Source organism: Sander vitreus, chromosome 5 (assembly GCF_031162955.1).
Source record: "Sander vitreus isolate 19-12246 chromosome 5, sanVit1, whole genome shotgun sequence".
In the NCBI taxonomy this organism is placed as follows: Eukaryota; Metazoa; Chordata; class Actinopteri; order Perciformes; family Percidae; genus Sander; species Sander vitreus.
The window spans coordinates 12861127-12885539 of NC_135859.1; the positions used below are offsets into that span (position 1 = coordinate 12861127).

At 39.9% G+C, this 24413-nt stretch overlaps 1 protein-coding gene across 4 annotated transcripts in view; it reads right to left on the reverse strand.

The window, feature by feature from the left end:
* Positions 1-1240: 1240 nt before the first annotated feature.
* Positions 1241-24413, reverse strand: part of adam9a (ADAM metallopeptidase domain 9a) — a 37310-nt gene continuing 14137 nt past the window's right edge. For 3 of the 4 annotated variants that reach the window (XM_078250441.1, XM_078250443.1, XM_078250444.1), the window contains 21 exons: positions 23966-24044; positions 20791-20867; positions 17870-18077; positions 17708-17773; positions 16887-16958; positions 16303-16472; positions 16107-16188; positions 15717-15850; positions 15413-15584; positions 14353-14445; positions 14096-14200; positions 13761-13851; positions 13228-13333; positions 11710-11893; positions 11481-11561; positions 11289-11394; positions 10977-11124; positions 8899-9001; positions 7927-7956; positions 6688-6746; positions 1241-4768 (listed from right to left, as the gene is read on the reverse strand). In XM_078250441.1, coding sequence (XP_078106567.1) covers positions 4699-4768; positions 6688-6746; positions 7927-7956; positions 8899-9001; positions 10977-11124; positions 11289-11394; positions 11481-11561; positions 11710-11893; positions 13228-13333; positions 13761-13851; positions 14096-14200; positions 14353-14445; positions 15413-15584; positions 15717-15850; positions 16107-16188; positions 16303-16472; positions 16887-16958; positions 17708-17773; positions 17870-18077; positions 20791-20867; positions 23966-24044 — 2236 coding nt within the window. In that variant the 3' untranslated portion in view covers positions 1241-4698. The remainder of the gene's footprint in view (positions 4769-6687; positions 6747-7926; positions 7957-8898; positions 9002-10976; positions 11125-11288; positions 11395-11480; positions 11562-11709; positions 11894-13227; positions 13334-13760; positions 13852-14095; positions 14201-14352; positions 14446-15412; positions 15585-15716; positions 15851-16106; positions 16189-16302; positions 16473-16886; positions 16959-17707; positions 17774-17869; positions 18078-20790; positions 20868-23965; positions 24045-24413) is intronic. The other variant, XM_078250442.1, reaches the window with a different exon arrangement.

A 24413-nucleotide genomic window follows, 5' to 3' on the forward strand; every position in this document is an offset into this window, starting at 1 on the left:
TGTGTCAAACAACCATTAGTTCCTACTGAAGACTTTAAAAACGCCTCAAATATGGGGTGACCTCTAGCTCACCCAGTAAGAGCGTTCGCCCCATGTTTGCTGAGTCCTGCAGCGGCGCGGGTTCGAATCTGACCTGCTGCCCTTTGCTGCGTGTCGTCCCCCATCTTCTCCACCTTTCATGTCTATCCACCATCACTATCTAATAAAGGGAAAAGCCCCAAAAAAATAATCTTAAAAAAACAACACTTCAAAATATATAGTTTCATTTATTATTTTTAAACAACAATACACTACCATTTTAAGCAAATGTTACTCAAACAGGTCGGAGCAGTCTTCACTGAGGGCCCGGCGCTAAATGTTTGCCTTCTTCCATAGATTTTAAAAGATTGTAAATGTATATTTTAATCTACATAATACTTTAAAATAAATTACAGCAGATATTTGAGATTCGTATGATATAAAATCAAAGTAATTAAGTAGTTAAAAGAATGAAATATTACAAAAGCATTTACCCAGTGGTTGTTTGCACCCTTAAACTGCAAAGGTTGGCCCAGTGTGGCCCATTGATATGTTTTTAACAACAATGCAGCTCTATTGCACAGAGGAAGGAAATATATAAGGCTGTGATACACACACATAATACTTGTTAGAAGATACATTCACTGCTGGTTTGAGTCTAAACATGAGATTTGTTGATTTTAAGAAAAATGTGGAATATCACCAGACTTATTTTAACTTGAAAGCGATCGTCAGCAGCAGCAGCAGAAGTAGTAGTTTACTGACTGTAATTTGATGCTTTTGTAAACTTCAGCTTCAGCTGCTCTCACGTCTCTAAATAACTTCAGTCTGAACGGGTTGTTCTCAAGACTTTCTTTTTCTTTTCCTCAGGAATAACATTCTGGAGGAACTGATTATGCTTACATCTTTTTTTGGCATGAATACGATCAAATGGCACAATATTAGCCCTATGAGTGTCTTCTTTTAATCATCAGTCCATTCACACCGACTTCTGTGCAAAAACACTCGAGACAGCAAATTAGAAATATACTAAAGCAGATAAAAACATCAACACAATGTTCTCCTCACACAGTGCATCCAGGTTCATTAATTGCAGTGTGCGGCTAACTGGCTAACAATGCTAACTGTCAGTTAACAGCAGATGTGGCCGGTCAGACAGACAAACAGAAACATTTGGTTTATTGGTGGTGTAAAAATCCCTGGTTAGAATGAAACCTGTGATGGGGGGGCAGGGATCCCTCCCTCGGGTGTTAAGTGACTGTGATGGTTGCTGCCGAGCATTCTCACAACACGAGAGAAACTAAAACGTCCTGAATGTTTTTAAATCAGTCTGCAGTCAGGAGTCTGATTGTGTTTCGGTTAGTTTCTCACATCCAGGTGATGTTGGTGTTAAAGACGGGGCGGACAACGCGTTTGGATACTTTTTAGGACTTAGGACTTTAGGAAAGCAGGTGTTCCAGTGGTGTGAGCTGTGAGTCTAACGGATCATCTTCACCTTTAGACAATTCAACACTGTTAACCACCTTCAATCTGTGATGTTCAGTAGATTTAACAGAACATGAACTGTTGTAATTTATACCTCTTAGCACTTAGAGTGTGTCATTTCCTGTCATCTCTCTACTGTCATAAAGGCATAAGATATACAATAAATCTGTTCTTCTTCCTCCTCTTTTAGATGTCAAACAACAACAACACAGTGCATTAGAGCCAACAGGCTTACATCACTTTTTTTTCTAAAAGTTCAATTTTCCTGGTCCACACTAAAACATGAGAGCAGTGTTGTTCCACATTAATCTATTCTGAAGTACCGTTTTTGAAAATAAAAGCACTGACTGATCAGACTCCACTGGAGCTGCTGGAAATATCAGGATGTCTCCTGGTGAACATTTAGTTTTCCACAGGAGATACTGAAAATCTGATATTATTTAACAGTGCTGAAGTGTTTCAGGGGAGATTTGCTTTGTCATAAAACTAATCGAGGTGAGCGTTCTTTCCTCGCAGAACGTCACAAACATCAACGTACCGCGCAGATCCAAATGCAGAGAAGGGGAAGTAAAACTCAAAAGAGCTTTGCACTCAAGACAGTGTTGCATACTGAGATTTTACAATTCTGGAGAGAGAGCGAACGCCAGGCGAACCGGGTGGTGGAGACCAAGCACGCCCGCGCACAGCAGCAGGGGTGCGTTACTGTACATTCCTATGACAGTGCTGAGGAGAGGGGAAGTGCAAACAGACGGCACCAGTGCGTTCATTCAGAGAAAGAAAAAAAAAAAGAATCAGTTTCCAGTGATGTCTGCGTCTTCAAACCAGCCAATCAAAGTGAAGCACTTCTCAGTACATGTAATTGACCCTTATCTAAACCTCATAGTTGAATTAAAATTAACAATTTTAACAATAGAAAACACAATCAATTTCAGCCAGAGACTTTTCTATTGTGGAGTTTTTGAGGGCGCTTAATAGTGGTTACATTTTCACATTCAGAATTCGGCACTGAATGATGAAATGAAATGGTGGGCAGTAAATATAGTGATAGAGATAATGGTAATTAGCTTACCAAGGTGCTACAAAGCTGCCATTTCAGCAAAACCATCAGTTATAAAAGAGAAGCTGCTCCTGTCTGAATTAAAGAACCCATTGTTTAAAAAAATACTTTTCAATTTTAATGGTAAATCTGGCATTAGTTAACATTATAAGCTATGTGCCATTCTCAAATACAAAGCCTGAGAAGGCCATCACGTATCATTACATTTAGGACACACTGTAGATAACTAAACTTAACTAATGCCCCTAAACTTATGCTTTTTGGGGATTTTTCCCGTCTTTTAGTATGTTATATCATGTTTTGTGTATGTAATAGATGTATAAAGTACAAAAAAAACACAGTATGAGAAACATGTTTTTTGAACAACAAAGCATGTAAATCTATTCTAGTAGTAGGAGTACAAATAATACTCTGAAAAGGAGTATAATAGGGGCTCTTTAAGTTTGCTCTTAGCAAGCAAACATTCGTTAGCAAGCTGGCTAGCTTACTATATAGTAAATACTTAATAGTGTTAACATGGTGAAATGTGGAATATACTGTAGCTAATAACTTGTCAGTTTGAAGCTAGCAAATGTCAGTTAAAAAGCCAGCTCACTGATGGCATTCATTTATTGGTTGTCTGGTGAAGTACCTAATGTCGATAATTATTAATAAATGTAGGGAAGTGATAGCCTGGTCCTACCAGACTCTCGTACATTTCATTTGTACAGAGAGTCTGGCCACTCTCCATTGACAAGTGTTAACTTCCTTGAAGGCGGGTACTCTGTTGAAGTTTAAAACTATTGGATCTGCCCAGAGCCACTCTGGATCTGCCATATCCAATCGCTAACGTCTGGTTGTGACATCGGCTTAGCATCGCTAGCGTTAGCCTTAGCCAACTCCTTCACCACTAACTGAGCGAGCTGGAAAATCAAACTTTTCTTGAACCCCGTAGGGAGGAGGGCCACAACATCATGGCCACCAACACAACTCAGCGAATATTGTTCTTGCTCGGGCTTTAAACTTATTATATTATATTCGTCAGCGTTGCCACAATGGCCCAAATGGCTTCGCTCGCATCTTTCTCCGCCATTATGGAACTCCCCAAAGGTTACCGAACCTCAACGTCATCGTTCTCAGCCACTCCCTCCATTTGCTGATTGGACCGGTAAAGATTTGACTGGAGAAAACCCAAGAATATACCGTAAACCCAGACGGAGTACTGAAGGAAAATGAAAATTGAACGGAAGTTCGTAGGAGAGCGGAGCCAGGCTAGGGTAGTGACTGGGAAGCTACTGGTCTAGTGGCATTAGCTCACAAACATGTAAGCCTGCTAGCACTGCTAGCAGTTAAACATTACCAAACTGGCTAGCTTAATATACAGTGAATATTTTATAACGCTAGCAGTAGCATGAAATTTGGGACACACTGTTGCTATGTAGCACTTTCTCACAACATTGTAAGCGTGCTAGTGTTGTTGAGTACAAAATGTTGATGATGATGAATAAACATTTGATGACTCAGCAGTGCCAACTGTTTAACTGGTAACAAGGCCAATTAGCATTAGCTCATGAACTTGTAAGCTTAGCTATCAAACATTAGTTAACAAACTGGCTAGCTAACTACATATATTTTGTAATGCTAGCAGTAGTATAACATTTGGGAAACACTGCAGCTAACTAGCATTAATTGTAACCTTGGAACCCTAACTCACAATTGTTTGTAAGTTAGCCAGCATGCTAAATAACTTCATTTAAATAATGCTTTAACAGCAGGAATACAAAATGTGATGCATACATTTTTGATTGGGTAAGAACAAGTTTATCTAGTATTTGGCTTGTTGATGTCACAGGTAAAATTGATTGGCTGGTTTGGTGACAGAGCAGACAATGCGTCACAAAAGAAAGAATGAATGTCTGTAAGGAACAGTAGCTGCTTCAGTTCAGTCCCGATATCTGACTGGGTTTAGTTTCCTGGTCAGGCGGCCCCGTTCCTGGTCCAGTTCGTAATCCAGGACCGAATGTCTGCCATCTTGTCTCCAGAATCCTTACCTGGCTGTTGCTAGGTAACCAGCTTTGAGTGTTGGGTGAAAGGGGTTGTAGAGCAGGAGAAAACGAGGCGGTGCCATCCAGATGAGGTGGGCAAGGCCCCCTGACTGGTTAAACAGGTGGAGCGGGGGCAGGTCTTTGAGGCACCAGAGGCTGAGATGCAGCAAAAGGTTTCGGTTTTCTGAGAGAGAAATACATAATAAAAAAGAGAAGTCAACAACCCTTGGTGCTGCTAGAACCACAATGTCTCCTTTTCACATTTCTATTTCTACACTTGTTCAAAACAACATACAAAATGTTATTTAGACAGATTGGTGCTGTTGGAAGATGTTTTTAGGACCAGTTAGCTAAGCGTTAGCTTACACTGCTCACAGTCTTCATCAGCGGGTGGAGTTTGCTCAGTTGTCATGGAGATATCTCAGGTGTCCTTACATCACATTACTCCTGAGCAAGACTTTTAGATGCAGTTAAAATGTCCGTAAAAAGCTAGTAAGAGGTAACCTAATGGTACGTTACACTGAACCATCTGAGAAGTCGTCATTGGAAACTGTTTGGAAAAGGGCAAGCCTTTTAAAAAAATACCTGGAAGGTGATTGGATGTATCAACAGTCTATCAAACTCATGCTAAAGTCAGTCGGGAGAAGAGCAAAAACATTTTTTCCCATCAAGAAAAGCCTTCAGTGCTGTTCTTTGCTCTTCCTTCAATTAGGAAATACTCTCCAGTTCTGATATAACTGATGCTTTTGCAGCATCTATGCTAACCTCTTTAGGAGCTGCCATTGTTGTTTTGAACGAGCAGTCGCCTCTCCGTATCGTCACCCAGACCTAAACCACGCCTGTAGCTGCCAGTAGCAGCTCACAGGACGCTGATTGAGCCACCGTGATTCAGACACATATGCATTATTACTTAAAGCCTGACAAGATGGATTCTCGCAATATCACGACAGCACGCGAGAATCCAGCATCTGTGCAAGATAAAGTAAGACGACTTTTTGTTGAGATTTTTGGCTTTGAATTTGTGTGTTGTGTTCCAAAAGCTGATATATATATATATATATATATATATATATATATATATATATTAATTAGCGATGCACCGATTGACCGGCTAGTGACCGGAATTGGCCGATTTTCACATCATCGGCCATGACCGGCGACCGGCTGGTCAGTCTGACATATGTCGATTTTATGCCGGTCAAATTCACTCAGGAGGCGCATGATTTACATCGCGCAACATCAGCACCACACGTGCACATGCAGGGTTTCCGCTATATGCAGGTAGCAGCGGCGCACTGCTGCTCAATCAGCTGTTTATGAAATGTCATAAAGTCGTAATTATACACGGCTCTGCAGAGCCGTCTGCTCTACTGATCTCAGGCGAACAGTCAGCCGCTGGCCTCTGTATAAAAAATTCCTCCGACACGCTGTATTAATGTTACTGTTTAAAACGCTTTCCAGGTTAGTGGGGATGCATACCGCTCAAAACCAACATTAAAAACCTACCGCCAGTAGCTAATGTTAGCAGCAGATAAGCCTGTTGACAGCAACGGTATTGTTCATATTTATGCACAATGACAAATAAATAAAGCAAACTTGCTAAAAAAGGAACTACACGCTGTTTTCAGGTAACGTTACTGTTGACGTTCAAAAGGCCTGTGTGTGTTTTGAGAAATATCTTTATACTGCAAGGCTATATTTATTTTATTATTATTTATTATTTATATATTATTTTATTGCCTTTACCGGTTTTCATACATACAGAAGTTTAGTTTGCTAAATATATCACGTTTTTAGTTGGATATTGGATGTGAAAAGAAGGAAATGGTTCTTCCATAACATTGCACTTTAGATATGTGTGAATTTCCCCCACCAGTAGTAATTTATATAGTTCTATTTTATAGTGATCGATTATCTATTAAAATTTTTTTCTATGTTCTATGAAAAATGGTAAATTTTCTATTAAAGAAAAGATAGAAAATAAATATTTGTGTGTGCTGTAAAGTGGTTAGAAAAAAATGAAATCGGAATCAGCCTAAAAATTGTAATCCGTGCATCTCTAATATATTATATATATAATATATATAACAGTTGGGATCTTACAGAGGGGGAGGAGGAGGCCTCGGAGCGTAGGAGGAAGCTGTCCTGTTGGTCTCCACCACCTGATCAAACACACACAGTGGAAAATTTCCCATTAGTTTAAATTTCTTACACATTTTCTTTGTCAATTTTAGATGTTCAGTTTGATCTCTGTACATGTTTATCTCGCTGCAAAGTGCTATTTCAAAGCCAGGGTGTAACTTGATAAATACAAACCACCTTTTATTATATTGAATTTGAAATTTGAAAGAGATTTAGTCTAAAAAATGTCTGAAACACCCTTCAAAACCGTATAATGTATGTGCAATTGTAGAACAGAAACTCCTCTTCAGGTTATTAAACCTCTCCTAGAAACAGAACTGATGACAGTTTCATGTCCACAGAGGTTGGCTTTCTTTTTATTCTTCTGTAGTATTTCATTTGATGATGGACAGTAGAGAGGAGACAGGAACCCTTTATCACGTTTCCTTCAAGAGCAACAGTCACAACAGGAAAACTAAAGTTGCAGTGGTGAAAAGTAACTAAGTACTTTTACATAAGTACTATACTTGTACTAGTACGATTTTGAGGTACTTTCCATTTTCTCCTACTTTATACTTCTACTTCATTACATTTATCTGACATCTTTAGTTTTTACAGATACTGATTAATAATAAAACACAATCAACTAATAAATTATGATTTATTATTATTATTATTATTATTATTATTATTGGTGAAGATACAAATGTATTGATCTCAAATTCACAACAAACTACCGTGTATAAAGTAATTCAAATGAGCTCCACCTTTACCAGCTGCAACATTAAAGTGATGAACACATTAAAGCAGCAATAATAATAGTAATACAATAAATATTCTGCATAATGAGTACTTTTGGTACCTTAAGTGTATGTATATATATATATATATATATATATATATATATATATATATATATATATATATATATGATGCTTACACTTTTGTACTTTTATTATGTAACATTTTAAATGCAGGACTTTTCCTTGTAGAGTATTTCTAAACTGTGGTATAACTACTTTTACTGAAGTAAAATGTCAGTAAATGTTTTAAAACAACTTGAAAACAAACCGAATGTAAAATAACTCTTACAACAAAGAATATTCACTAAAAGCAGCAGCAGCAAGCAGATAAAGTTCAGAGCACTACAGTAGCAGCATTAGAGATTACAGTAGTAGTATTGCAGTGTTAGTATTACAGTGTGAGTAGTAAGTATTTTACCTCCTGCGGTGGCAGTAGCTGAGCGTGGTGCTTTTCATGGAGAGAGCAGAGGAAGTTAGGACTCATGAACTCAATCATTTTAATTAGTTGAAATGGAAACATACAGACAAACAAACACACATTGACTTACTATTCTACAGATTTACTGGAGTATCCACCGATTAGTACATTTACTAGCCAGCTATTCCAAAAGGTCTTCACTAATAAGCATCTTATATGTATGAAATAATTGATTAGACTCTAATTTAAATCTATTAATTTATACAGAATAAATAGAAAAAGTTATTTTCTAGTCACAAGTTGAACTATGAGGAGCTAGAGGAGGATGGAGGTGTGGTCGTCATACCAACATAGTGATACCTACATGTACTGATGGCTAACATAGTAATCTAAACCTGAGGCTTACTGGGAGCACAGTGATATGATCACCATCATCATTGGGCTCCTGATCAGCAGAGTCACAGGCAGGTTTATAACATTAACATGTTTATGAGGTCATTGTGTCTGTGCTTACTGTCTGTATGGGGTCAATAAAAACATGAAGGCACAACACTAATTATCAGGGGTGTTTCTATGGTGATTCATTGGAAATGTGACTAACTGATCTGTTGGATGAGGTCATAACTTCTTAAAATGCTTTTTTGTTACACCTTCATGAAAAGGGTGAGCAGAAAACACATTTAAAGGTTGGCGAGGTTAAAGATAAATATAAAGTGTCATGAATGACAGCTAAAGAAATTTATAAAACTACATAATAACAAAGGACAAATAATCGCATTTTGTTGCAAACCTTTTTTGGACAAATTATGATATTATAAAACAGATGATCACAAGAGGACTTTTGGAAATAATGATTGTTTTAGTACTTTAGTCTAAAACACACACACACACACACACACACACACACACACACAGTCCATCATTAGTCAGGTCCTACAGAGTGTCCTGTCAGTGAGGAGGTGGTAAACTCACCCCGTCTCTAACAATGTTGTTGCCATTGCCCCGGGCAACAGATGGAGGCTGCGCTCTGGGAGGCGGTCCTCTGCTGGGATTGGCTGAAGCTGCACCATCAGCCCTGAAGACAGGAAATGACATCAGCTCAGTGAGTGGAGTCAGGAGGCTTTCACTCTAAAAGTTCAAGTCTGACATGGATTTTCTAACATTAATGCAGCAAAGCGTCAGTTTTTAAACGTTGGAGTGGCTTTAAAAGCAGCACAGAGCACAGTTTTGGAGCGGTTGTCAGTGTCCTTGACCGCAGCACAGAGGACAGCTGTCAAAGTGTCTTTGAACGCAGCACAGAGGACAGTTGTCCTCCATTATTAATAGAAACAACAGCTGAGTCGTCCTCCTCTGTCAGCTGCTGTCGACTGTAAGCTGAAACCTTCAGGATGTGGAAGCCTGGCGACAGGAAGTGATCAGCAGTCACCTGTCCTTTGTCTGGAGTCTGTTACAGAACATTTTCTTGCCAGGTTTTATAGCCTGTAAATCTTCAGTCAAACCTCTTAGAGATTTTGGATTTGAGTCAGAGGAGACCACATGTCACAGTAAAGGGGGACGGAGAACTCGCCTTAAAGTTAATGAGGTTTGTGTTTTACTGAAGAGAAAAAAAAATGTTTAAATCATGTTTTTTTTTTTGTTTGTTTTTTTATAAAAAATGAAAAATCTGTCAGAGAAAATTATAACATTGTAACTCTTAAGTCATAATTATGATCTCTCTCTTAAGACTTCTGTGTAGATGATGCTGTATTTTCTTGAGGCGGAGACAATGGAATTTGTGGTCGAGATGACATTAGTTAGCCATGGAGACGACGAGTGTCACAGCATTTCGTCGGAAAATTTGCGTGTCCACCACAAGTGTACTGTTTCCATCACTGCCGACTGGAGCTGGAGCCGATAAATACCCGTACCCGTTTTGAACATGAGCAGAAATCTTGCTCAAACACATCTGAAATATTAAAGTACAGGGGTTTATTAAGCCATTAAAATAAATTCATGTATCATTGAGGTGAATAATTGTCATATGCACATTTAAGGAGGTTACTTCCCCAACAAAATATCCAAAAGAGGAGGGAAGAGTAAATGATGCTACGCTACATGTGTGCTGACTCAGATATAATTAGAAAGGTCGATCTACAGGAGCATAAATAGATGAAAGCAATACAGAATGCCTGAGAGCCTTATTGTAATATATTCCATTATATTTGGATTGTAATCTATGCATAATTGCTAAATTATGCATAGATTACAACTTTGACTGTGTAGTTATTACTGGTGATTTCAACGTTCATGTTGACAACCCCCAGGATAGAGGAACCAAAGAACTGTGTTGTATTTTTGAGAACTATGGACTGACTCGGCATGTGACGGAGCCCACACACAACAAGGGGCACACTCTGGACTTGATTATCTCGAAGGGTTTGAACATTTCCAAGGTTGTGGTGACTGATGCTGCTCTCTCTGATCATTCCTGTGTTTTCTTTAAAGGCACTATCTCTGTGCACAAAAGTGTCCAAACAAAGTTAATAAGAAAACGGTATATCACTGACAACACCAGTGAAACATTCATTCAGCTTTTCTCGTCCACACCCGCCCTCTCAGGGGTCTCAGTCACTGAGCTTGTAGACAATTTCAATTGTAAAATTACAAATGTTATTGATGCCATTGCTCCCATTAAGGTAAAAACTGTCTCTGATGAGAAAAGATCTCCATGGAGAAATGCCATACTGGTAAGAACAGAAAAAATGAAAGTGTCGAAAGCAGAACACAGGTGGCGAAAAACTAATCTCCAGGTCCACTACAACACCTATAAAGAGAGACTTCGCATTTATAATTTGGAACTGAGGAATGCAAGGCGGTGCTTCTTCTCGGACATTATCGCCAAAAACAATAATAACTCACGTGCTTTGTTTGCTACTGTCGATAGGTTAACAAACCCTCTGTATAGAAGCAACATTTGTGATATTCTGATGATTGTACAACCATGATGGAGACCCTCTATTTTATAAACTAATAAACTTCCTGTGCGTGTGTTTGTACATATTCAGACTCACTGGTATCCCTGCGACCTCTTCCTGCGGCCCAGCCCGAGTTGTCGCAGCAGCTCGTTCCTGCGCAGGAAAACAAACACACCCAGAGCGAGAAGAGGAAGAACGAGGAAGAAGAAGACCAGCACACCATCTCGGACAGACGTGTCTTTATCTGAGGAGGACATAAGAACAAGAGTTTCGATCTCAATGTGGAGCTTTTAATTGTGAAACATTTGTGCAGGAAGTGCTGAGTTTCACTGACAGTGATCAAAATACAGCAAAGTAGAAGCATCTGGAGTTAGCGTTAATATTCCAACAATCAGGTTTAAAAGCTACCGTTCCAGGTGGGGCCGCTGTCCACGCTGCCTCCGTAACCTTTGACCTCACAGAAAGGTGCAGCCCAGCCGTCCTCACAGTGACAGTTCCTGTTACTGTTACACACCTGACAGACAGACAGACAGACAGGTTAGTGTGTGATACACCTGGCTGACAGACAGGTACACAGACAGACAGGTGGACGTTTCTCACTCCGTGTCCGTGACATTTCTTCTCCACGTCACAGTCGTAGTTCAGGATGTCGGTGCTGCGACACTCAAAGTTTATGCAGACCTGAACACCACAGAAGAAGAAACAAGAATCAACATCTCCTCTTCTTATTTGTTTCTTCCTCCTCTCCTCTCCTCCTCCTCCTCCTCTCCTCCTCCTCCTCTCCCTCTCCTCCTCCTCCTCCTCCTCTCCCTCTCCTCCTCCTCCTCACCTTGTTGTCTCCACACTTGCTCCCTTCGTTCACCATGCCTGGATCTGGGACGTCTGATCCCAACATGAAGTCGACTCCGTAACATTTGGCTCCTCCGATCGGCGTGCTGATGATCGACGGCTCAATGCCAAACACTGTCACAGTCTGAACGTTAGAGCACTGCAGCTTCCCGCACAGAGCGTTTCTATGGAGACGGTGAAAAACATATTTCAGTTAGCATCCTGTGACTTGGAAATCTGATCAGATTTCACACTTGCAAACTGTATAGTTGAAACTGGGCAACTCCAGCTCTGGAGTTTGAACTCCTGAGGACGCAGTCCAATCAGTTTGTACAGCAGCCACCAGCTCCACTCAGCTCTGATGATCACCCCCTGCACCCATATATCTATGCCTGTACCTGTCTGTACTGTGACAACTCAAAGCTCCGCTAATGGCGCTTTACACTGCTAATACCAGCTCGGCTATGTTCGGCCGCTGTGCCCCGTCCTCCTTTTTCCATTGCAGATTTAGTACCGCCTCATGCGTGAGGCGAGCGTGGCTGGTCGCCATAGCGCCGCCGCAGGAAACTGCCGTGACCTAACGCGACACACACACACAGAACGTCGAATGTGTGTTGTTTTTGATTCTCGGCATGTGGCTGTTTGCCACAGCCAGAAGACAAATTTCTAAACAGTTTCAAAAGAAGCTGGAGGCAGCAAAAAAAACAGCTGGTTTAACTATTTAAAAATGGCGGGTTTGTTCAGGACACCCCCGTCTGTCGCTAGCAATGATGACGATTCTCTCCGACCAATCAGTAGTCTGCAGGTTTTCACGTCACCTTTTGCTATCGCCTCAGCTCGCCTGGAACCTCGACGGAGGTGACACTAAAAAAAAGTACCCGTTGGCAGGTACCAGGGACTTTTTTTTTTCGTAATGGAAAACCAAAAAAGACGAGTAGAGTCGAGGCGAGTCGAGCAGGTACCATGTAATGGAAAAACGCCTTAACAGACTCTTCAGTTAGAAAAAAGAACCACATTGATGGTGAGATGCAGTCGAAAGACACGCCTGTTATAGAATCTGAAATGTATATTAAAAAACTGAAATGAAACCTAATATAGACCTTTTCTTTTACATTTGTATATATTTATTAGGTTTATTAAACCGTGTTGATATCTTCACATATAACAAGCTAAAAGTCCACAGGGCAGTGCTGTTGTTAAACTGTCCAATTAAAACATGGAGCTACACTTTACCTTCAGACAAACTAAATATTAGATTTACACTCTGAGACCAAAGACAGAATTGTGTTTATATGTATTAGACTGTTCTCTCTGGGAGAGAGACCTCTTCAGGTCATCCGGACTCAACTTGGTAATGTTTCACAAGAACAGACAACAGACCTATGAAGATGTCTCACTCTCGGCCCAAATGTTGGGTCTGTCTGGACCGCACTGACAACACTGAAACTCTAACGTATGTGTGTGTGTGTGTGTGTGTGTGTGTGTGCGTGCGTGCGTGCGTGCGCGTTGTGTTTGTTACCTGCTTTCACACTTTTTGTAGCCGTAGTTGTGGTAGCCACAGTTGCCGAAGCGATCTCCTTTACTGTTGACGTCTTTAAAACAGATTTCAGGAGCCACCTTTGCCTCTGAGGAGGAGAGATGAAGATATAAGAGAACTTCAGAACTGAAAAGTCACACAACAAACACTTTTGAACAGTGAGTCCCCACCGTAATGTTTTCTATACTGATTAACAGAGTTAAAATAAACTTTAACAATCAACAACATGGGCCTCATAAAAATGTAAAAAAAAAAAATCTGTTCAATGGTTTCTAACAAATATTAAAAACATGTCAATAGAAAAGAAAAAAACATTTTTTTTGGTCCCAATTCCGTCCTAAACACTGTGTACTAATGCTGGCACTCTAGTTTAGAGTGCTACACAGCACTAACATTTAATTTAACAGTAAATGTAGCATCATCCCCACAAACAGACATTATTTCATTCTTCATCATTTGTCACCTCAGAACCACAGATAAAGTCAGTGAACATATAAACAGGCAGAAGGACGTACTGGATCCAAATATGGCCTGACACTGTCCGTCGTAGTATTGGCACTTCCCGTTATAACAGTAGGCCTGCTGGTTCCTGCAAGGCTGCCCATTCTGAAACACAAAGTTGAAAAAGATAATAAAATAATAAGATAAAGTTCAGACTGCTGGGGGCTGACAGACAGGATGTAGATCGAGCCAGTCAGCAAGGATGCAAATTCAGACTTGCCGCCTGTAAAGTTTCTGTGTCAGCAGAGCAAACATCTCTGTACAGCATGGTGGGTCTAATGTAAATCTGTAAATCCGAAGGACAGAGTTGGGGTGGTTCAGGTAAAAGCTGAAATATATCAGGTCTTACCTGAACAAAGACATCGCTCTGGCAAAGGGACGAGGAGCCGTTACAGTACTCAGGTAGATCACACTCATCTGTACTGGACCGACACACTGTTCCACCTGGTAGGTACTGAGCACACACACACTTTTTTTTTAATAAATGTATTTAAAATATTAATTCCCAAAATATGACCTCATATCGTCTAATAATAAACAGTGACTTGCATCTCTGTGTGGAGAATTGTTTGCCAACTGAGTATTGTGAAAGCTGGTTGTGTTTACCTGACACTTGTAGCAGCATTCTCCATATGCACACTGAGCTCCCGACTTGAGTTTACAGGTCTGATACTCACAGCAGGGGTCCTCCTCACACTCCTGTACAATACACACATACAATATGATATAATATGTTTATTATACATATATTTATTTCCAAGAGATGCTGCTTGTATGATGGCGGAGTGCAGGGATGCAGCGGCTCTGAGCTCTTTCTTTCAGTGCATTATTGTCACAACTCACTAAACATAAGAGCTCTCCAAATTCCGTTGTATGTAACCATGTACAATGACAATAAAAGGCTATATATCTTATACAGATTTATTATGTGTTTCTGAGCCACCAACACTGGACTGTGTGATTTTTCTTCTCCAGTGTTTGTTGGAGCACATTTTAGTCTGTGATATCTAATAAATATTACCTATTAAATCCAAACTATATAAATTGGCTTCTGCCCAGGAGGTTAGCAGCAGAACAACAACAAGTTAGTTAGTTATAGTGCTATGACTGCTGTTTTGACCAATCAGCTGATTAAAGTACTTTGAAACACCTAGAGACAGATTGCTGCAGTTTGTTTAAAAATTAAACTCCTTAGAGTCGTAACACAGTAAAGTCCGAACACAGACACGATGCACATATTTTTAGATTTAGTGTGACTTACACTTTCCAATGTTTAACACAAATACATTTCAATAAAAACCCTAAAAAGACACTCCTTATGATGTCAGAACTTGCCTGAGAATCGTCTTAAGTCGTATTCTTAAGTCTGTATATCCATGGTCAAGTTACAGCTAACTCACTGAATCCCTGGCAATGTTATATTTCCTGTTTTATAGCCCCTGAAGCATTATGGGAACTGTGGTTCCAAAACTTAGAGCATGATTAGATGCCATATTGTCAGACTTAGAAAGCCTCTGATGTAAGACCATTAAATCATTTTTTACATTTTATTTATGCACCTTTACAAATATATATATATATATATATATATATATATATATATATAAATAAAACATTAGTGGGACTGTTTAAGTTTAATTTATCATTGAAAAAATGATCCACAGACCTTCTGTGATCCACAGTCGCACTCCTCTCCCATGTCCACCAGTTTGTTTCCACAGTAGGGGGCACTGTAGGCCTCGTCAGGCCGAGGGACGTTCAGGAGACAGGTTCCCCCCGTCAACAAGATCATCTTCTCAAAGTCGTCAGCACTACAGCTGCTGAAGTTTCTGGATCCTCTGCAGAGAGGAGGAGGAGGAGGAGGAGGAGATGACATATTTTGTAAATGTTTTCTTACATTTTTGGGTGAAAATGTGTGTGTAGGTGTGTATATGATAGTGTGTGTGTATGTGTGTGTGTGTGTGTCTTACGTGGCTCCAGAGTTCATGATGCAGGCAGAGGTGGCGCAAGTACAGGAACGTCCGTCGTCGTGGTTCATCCCAAGGTTGTGACCAAGTTCATGAGCCACGATGGAGGCGAACGAGGGAATGTTGTTATTGGTGAACTGGAGAGAGAGAGATAGACAGGTAGAGAGTCAAATGAAAGACAGTATAATGGTCCCTGTTAGTCCTCTTCAGTCTTTATTCCTTCTTCTTCGGCATAAACGATCACACTCATTCTCAGAGTCATAACCTTTGTAAATGTTGCCCCTGGAGTTTAAATTTAACAATGTTTCTGTATGATTTGAATGCAGCATTATTTGTGAAGAGAAAGACAAGGTTAGTCAGCCAATAAAAAGAGAGCAGTAAGCAGCAGCATACCGCGTTGATCCCGCCCCCGTGGCTCCGGGAGCAGACGGTGGAGACGAACGCCATTCCAGCTGTTCCCCCAAAACTCTTTTTCCTGAAACATCATCATCATCATAAATATTAAGAATAATGACTTGCACGTGTGTGTGTGTGTGTGTGTGTGTGTGTGTGTGTGTGTGTGTGTGTGTGTGTGTGTGTGTGTACTGACAGGATGAGTTGTGCTGAGTCATGGCGGCGACGGGGAACCAGATCTTTCTCTCTCCACTGAGTAAAGCGACTCAGCACCTCTCCGGCTCCTCCGTCGGTGTTGATCAGGTTCTGCTGAGTCCAGATCTCCAGGCCAACCAGCACCACCCGAACATTTATCTGTACGTAAATCTGAAAAACACACACACACACACACACACACACACACACACACACACACTTAATTACTTACGTGTGTGTAAGTAAACAACCCAAGGTGTGCGGGTACTTAAGTAAGGTACAATTATGAAGTACTTTTACTGAGTATTTACACACAAAACATATGAATAGTTTATAAAACATAATGTTTTGTTATAAATTAAACTCCAACAGGAAACCATTAGTCCATCAATGAGTCGATTGACAGAACATTTATTTGAAACTATTTTGATGGTTGAAGTCATTTTTCATATAAAAACATTTCCTTTTCTGTTCCTTGTTTGTGAAACTTCTTCTCTCTTTTTGTGTGTGTGTGTGTGTGTGTGTGTATATATATGTGTGTGTGTGTGTGTGTGTGTGTGTGTGTGTGTGTGTGTGTGTACTCACGCTGTCTATAAAGTTGGCCAGATGAACCATCTCTTCCCTCACTGCTGTCTCGTTCTTGTTCATATAATTATACTGAAAGAACAAAAATCTTTAGACCAAACATTAAGTACATGATTATGTATTTAAAGGAACATTCCAACATTTTCAATAGATCTCAGTTTTTATCTTGGTTTGCCCTGGATGTGTTAAGTCTAGGTCTAGGAAAAAATGAACCTTTTAATAACTCCAAAGCACTTGCTAGCATTTTATTTAATGCTAACAACAGTACAGTAGTCTAAATCCACGACGTTCCACTACTGGGATCGCTCCGGTGCCGCCGGAAATTTACGGAGATGTACGTTACCTTCCGCTTTCTTTGTGTTGCAATTTTAAACTAGGTGGATTTCTGAGGACTGTGGTTAACGGCTCCTCAGATTTCTGCAGGATAAATCCAGACAGCTAGCTAGACTATCTGTCCAATCTGAGTTTTCTGTTGCACGACTAAAATAACCTTTGAACAAGCACATGTTCCACCAAAACAAGTTTCTTCCCGAGGCTATTTTGCAGCGGCACCGTGGCTCCGTCCGGGGTTTAGCACCCCCCAAGACGATTGTGACTGGTTTAAAGAAATACCGCCAGTGGCTGTGTGAAATTAGTTCAAGCTTCACACTATTAGCTTAACACAGCAGAGTTCAGACTCAGTAAGCCCCACAGTTACTAGACATTTTTTAATTCAATTGTCGAGTGAATTTTAAACGAACTTTTGAAATGTTCCAAAAAAGAAATTAGTGAATTATGTGTGTGTGTGTGTGTGTGTGTGTGTGTGTGTGTGTGTAGGTTACCCTGTCGTTGTCGACTACCAGCAGCAGCTCCACGTAGTGAGTCTGATGGAGAACAGCTCGCTTCATCTGCAACATACAACAAGAAGTTACTCTATATGCACACATTAATTATTTGTGTGTGTGTGTGTGTGTGTGTGTGTGTGTGTGTGTGTGTGTACCCACCCTGCTGTGCTGTCTATGGTGGATTTCCTCTGGTTTGTACTGAGCGTGCTCCGTGGCGTTGTTGTCATGATCACGCTCATCATTGTGGGGCGTGCCACACCCCCGGGGCTGTGATGTCACATCCTGCAGGCGGTACACCAGGTGCTGGTCAGGGGCGAAGACTGAAGGCTCGATGCCATAACTGTCGTCAGCGAGATGCAACACTCCTCTGATGAAAAGAAAGACAAGTAGATAGATATTTGTTTTTTCATTCAGAGTGAGACATCAAAAACTGTAATTTTGTGCTATTGTGTGACTTGGTGTTTTAAAGGGTTAGGAACTATCAAAACTAACTAACTAACCAATCGAGGCAGCAGTAGACCAACAACTCCCTTGTTTTGTGATTGATTTTTGTAGGTGGTCCTTTTTTAGGTGTCTAAAATACGTTTAGCTGCTGCCCCCGTTCACAGCAGTACATTGCTTACTCCTGCCAGCTTCTCCAAACTGGGGGTGTGCCAATGCCATCTACTGACTATAGATACCTATAAGTACCTCATACAACCCCACTTCAAAAGAACTATCCCTGTGTGTGTGTGTGTGTGTGTGTGTGTGTGTGTGTGTGTGTGTGTATCTGTGTGTGTTTGTGTGTGTGTGTTTAAGTTTTACAATGATAATTAATTAAGCCAGAGTGAGTGTGTATGTGTGAAGTCCACCATATTAACTACTGAGAAATCACACAGATTGAAACAGCAGGGTGGACCGCACACACGCACACGCACACACACACATACACACACACATCTGGGAGGAGAATATAAATAGGAAACTAACTTTGTCCTTGAGAGAGAGGGGAGTGTGTACAGTGTGTGTGTGTGTGTGTGTGTGTGTGTGTGTGTGTGTGTGTGTGTGTGTGTGTGTGTGTGTGTGCGTCAGTTCTCTTTAAAGACGACATTGTATGACGGTAAAATTTCTGCTGAAATCAAACAAAATCTATGAACCAGAGAAATAATGTGAACACTTAATGAAGTTGAATACAGAATATATTTATTACCCAGCCTTGTTAAACACTTTCTGATCAATCATGACATTCTACTTTTCTACTACGATATTTCTTTTTTCTGTTGCTAAGTGTAGATCACAGGCAATAGCTCCCGCTGTCTAGCTAATTGCTGCTGCTCTGCACTGCTCACTACCCAGGTCGGGCTTCCATGGGAGATCCATGGATGTATAAAAGGAACTAGATGCAGCGTTCGAGGCGGGGCCCTGTTCATTCCTATGAGAGTTGCTCACTGGAGCAAGAATCCATCATGGAGCCAGAAATTACCCGAATGATCGACACAACTGCCGCATTAAAGACCTCCGCTGACCGAGCCGGCTACTTCCAGTTTGGTGCTCCGCTAACTTGAATAGGGATTAAATGATTTAAATGTGCGACTCTTCTAGACTTTCCAAAAGTTTTCGGGCCGAATGGATTAAATTCTGATAGTGAAACGAGTCATTTTACGGGAGTTGTGACGCCCAAAAAAAAAAAAAGGTATCCACTGATTTACAGACATCTTTTTCACCATGTACGTCTATATGAAAGAGCGTTTTTGGGCCAGAGGGCATCACTTGATGGACCAGGAGTTGTAATGCCACTGTTTGGCCACTATGTTAAATTTGCTTCAAAGCCCGGCATAGCTTCTGGGGACCTGGGGAGATTGCTGCTCATATGAAGGTTACCGCTAATCAGCGGATCACAAATGGAGAGAGAGGGTGGGATGGAAAAGGGGAGCGAATGGCAAGAATGGCATCAGTGCAATCAGTTAATTAGTTAGCTCCATGGTTAGCTCACACTCACCGGGGCAACCTGGCTTCTGCCCAAGAGCGGGAAAGTTAACTGACCAGGATGCAGGCGTTATCAGCGCGTAACCTCTGTATGAGTAGCTGTGTAAAAAAGCGTGATATTGTGCGAGCCAGTCATTACGAATAGAACCCTGATGCAAAGCTCTCCCTGTGATCAGAGGTAAATAAACTTGTTGGTGTAAAATATGGCCAAAAGTTGTAGACAGCCTATCTGCCTATGTCTGCTTTTTCTGGATTTTAGTTCCAACGAAGTGAAATGTTAATGCTGCAGCTGCAGCATACAGTGATATTTTGGTGTTCTTCCCACTTTGTGTAAGAAAATACAGAACAAAAGAACAAAGGCACAACGCTAGAGCTGAAATGATTTGGATAAGTGATTGTTCATTTACGTTCTTTTAAAATGTGTAGATTTATGTTTTTCTCTTTTTCAAAATAAACTGAATGTCTTTGGGTTTTGGACTGTTGGTCGGACACAACAAGACATTTGAAGACATCTCAATGGACTCTGGAAACCTTTGATAGGATTTATATTTATATAATAATTCTTATTTGTTAAGTCTTTAAGTTACAGTTTAAGTTTATATACATAAAAAGTGCAAGTCATGTGTTAAAACAATCAAATGTTGTAGAGTAATTTCTACAAATAAAAAAACTAATGTAAAAAAAATTTTTTTTTAAAAATCAATGTGTAGAGGTGTGACTCTTCACTGATCTCCCGATTTGATTACGATTATCATGTCAGCGATTCGATATCACGATGCATCACGATGCGTCAAATCATTTTTCTATTAAAGCCATATAGGATATTTAATTCATAGCTTTTCAAGCTTCAAAAACAAAACATTCTGCAGTGCTCTAATACTAAATAAATTGGATATATAAAACTACAGCACTGAGCACATGGCACTTCCTGAATGTGCAAAACATAACAGAATATGTAAACAGAAAGGTTGCTAGGCATACATTAAATTGTAAACGGAAATAATCGATTATGGCCCGGCCGATTATCGATGCAGCATCGTCCATGTCCACGATTGGATGCATCGATTATTTGATTAACTTCAACACCTCTAATAATGTGTGTGTCTGTGTGTTACCTGAGGCCGTTGCAGATGCTCATAGCAACAGAAGAACCCTTCATGTCCTGAACGAAGCCCTGATAGTGACAGTGGTCCTGAAACAGAGAGAGAGAGAGAGAGAGAGAGAGAGAGAGAGAGAGAGAGAGAGACATTATACAGTGATATACAGGCTGCAGTGTCTCTGAGACACCAGCAGGGGGCAGACATCAGCTGTGTTCTACTAAACATCAGGTAGCATTGCCACTGTGAGCATGTTAGCATTCTGATGTTAGCATTTAGCTCAAAGCACCGCTATTTCTAAGTACAGCCCATAGACTGTAAATATTCTATGTCTATGGCAGGGGTTGTCAAACTTTTTGTGTGTGTGGACCACTATTTGACCACCTCATAATACACGTAATAAAATATGTCTACACACAGTCCTACTTGAATTAATCTGCACCTCTTAATAGATCTACTAGCACTAAAACTATAACTGGTCATCGCATCAGTACAGGCGTGTTAAAAGAAAAGTTTAAAGAAAGTTTACTAGACACAACGGCTACCACATATTTAATTTATTTATTTACCCAAGTGCCCGAGCGGGCACTTATCACACAATAAATTATTATTATAAAATTAATTAAAAATAATGTATATCATAGTGTATGGCACAGCTTAAATACACAACATAAATGTGTACTTAAGATAAACGTAAGCAGTGGTGGAAGAAGTACTGAGATATTTCATTTAAGTAAAAGTAGCAGTACCACAGTGTAAAAATACTCTCTTACAAGTAAAAGTCATGCATTCAAAATATTACTCAAGAAAAAGTAATTAGCAATACAATTGTTTTGTTATAAATAAGCTGTTAAAAGTAAGAAGTTAATTTGCCTCTAGTCTTAATGAGTTCTCTATTTACGATGCTGTCACTTTAAGACTCTCAGCTGGTAACCGCTATGTCGCGTGAGCCGTAGTTAGGAAGGAAACGAACGCAACGCTACAAACAAACGGTTCAGTGATTTATGGTTGTAGTGTAGCAAGCCAACTACAGTTACATTTGCCTACATTTATGCCTAGATTAGGATCGTTGGTATGTATTCATTCACTGTTTTTAAATAATTGCATAGGTTCATAGATCATTAGTTTGATGTCAGTGTTATTTTGTGTTAAGTTTATATGAGAAATGTCCGTGATCGCTGGCATTGGTGCTGTGACTAACGTTGCACGGTTGCTAGGCAACTATAAGTCATAGGACAGGCTACACTCGTATGAATGAGTATGAATGACCGTAATATTGTTTACATGTAAAAATGTCTTTGTACAGCATAATCACACTCATTATCAGTTTAACAGTCATGAATTATATGGTGTAACGGTAGAAAGGAAATATTTAAATTGATGAAATTACATTCTGAACATTAGGCTATATTGTATGTTAAAAGCTAGCATAGAATTGATTAGTCTGTCTTTGTATGTTACAGTTTCACACTTTCCTTGCAACGTCATTAAACCTGTGGACGTGGGAACGACTGTCTTTAGAGTCTTGATGTTAGAAGAGAGTTTAGCTGGCTGTCAGTGTATAGAGCAATACCGAAGACGGCACAACAACATAGTACTCATTATGCAGAATGTCCCATTTTAGAAAAATGTCTATTTATAGTGTGTACATCATTTTAATGTAGGCCGTATGCTATGCGTGTGATGTGATCATGACAACATTCTTTGCCTCTGGCCCTATACACATTTAATAAAAACACAGTAGGCCTACTCCTGGTTAAAAATTAAAAAAAAGTTGTTTATGGGAATTTACTGGTAAAATGAAGGTTAAAAAAAACTATCATTTTATATTTTATTTTGCTTTTCCACGGACCACCTGCAGTACCCTCACGGACCACTAGTGGTCCGCAGACCACAGTTTGGGAATGACTGGTCTTTGGTACAGCCCCACAGAGCTGCTAGCATGTTAGACTGTAACTCTCTTTATATGATGCCAATAAAGTCATTTGGATTTAAATTAGCAACTGACTGACTCAGACTTTACAGAGTCACAGTCCAGCAGCTGTAGATCATTAATGTGTCATCAAATATCATACACTGAAGACAGAGAGAGAGAGAGAGAGAGAGAGAGAGAGAGAGAGAGAGAGAGAGAGAGAGAGAGAGAGAGAGAGAGAGAGAGAGAGAGAGAGAGAGAGAGAGAGAGAGAGAGAGAGAGGGAGAACCTCTAGATAAAGAGTGCAGTAGGTCAGCAGACGGGAAATATCAATGCATTTAACTAAACACACACACACACACACACACACACACACACACACACACACACACAGAAGTCCCAGGATGCCTCTCTCTCTGGGAAAAATCTTATTTCAATAAACCAGCGTCAGACACACTGAGCAGTGTGCAGCAGTTTTTTAGAGAAGTGGGATGAGCTTTATAGTTTGGAGACATTTTGGTTTCTTATTATTGCATTTATATTATAAGTTGTAATTATTACTGAATGTTTTAGCCTGAAAATCGATTTTATCTCAATTATTGGAATAATCAAGTGTGGATTTCCAACATTGGTTTGTTACGTAAACGTCTGCAATATTAAAGCACCAACTCTGCTTAAAATGACATTTAGGTTCTTAGATAACATTGTATTCACGTCTTTATTAAAAAAGACTGAGAAGTTCTTTACTGTTTAATCTTTAACTGTCTGGCTGTTATTATTACTGCGGTGGGGCTATGTGCACCTGAATGCAGCTTTAGTCAAAATCTATAAGAAATAAAAATAAATGCATTTTTGCCCATCTTTTTTTCTCTGTTAGTTCTGCTTCAGTCCAGTTTATGTACGACTTCACTGACTCACCCTATCTCCTGATCCCAGCTTCCTGTTCTAGTTTATTATCTGAAGCTTTGATTGGTCACATCAAAAAGGTCCCGTCACTTCCTGGCTGCTCAGAATTTTTTTCAAAATGTTGTCGACAGTAAAGTGACTCACATTACCGTCGACAAACCTCAATGTGGCCTCATTTTGACTGTTAAACACCCAAGAAAGGCCACAAATCCTCAGTAAATAGATAGATAGATGTAGTCCACCGCTGACTTCTTTTCCTAATTCACCTCAAACACAACCTGCCTGTGTGTGTGTGTGTGTGTGTGTGTGTGTGTGTGTGTATGTGTGTGTGTGTGTGTGTGTGTGTGTGTGTGTGTGTGTGTGTGTGTGAGATACCTGTACAGGTGGTCTGGATGTGATGAGTGATCCGTTCTGACTGTAGGAGAAAACAGTGAAGTCTGCAGGAAGCAGCAGTCTGAAAACAACATGTGTTTTAAATGATTGTAGCTGTGATTTAAACAGATAATTCAAAATCAATTATCTTCATCATCACCACCAACATGTAAACAACAATAACAACACCAGATGCAGGAAGGTGTCAGGTTGTTTCCTCCAGGTAAAGACTGTGCAGAATGATTTACATCAAAAAATTAAGGAAGTGTTGTTAATGTAAGCACACAACTTAACAAAATATATAACGGATTATCAGAGTTTTTATGCTGAATGTTAATATTTTTTACTTAATATTTATAGTTTACTTAATATATCGTTAATTAAAATAATTTATGTGCTAATTTTACATTCATCAAAACTGAATTCTTTTAAAAAGTAAAAAAAGTATGTA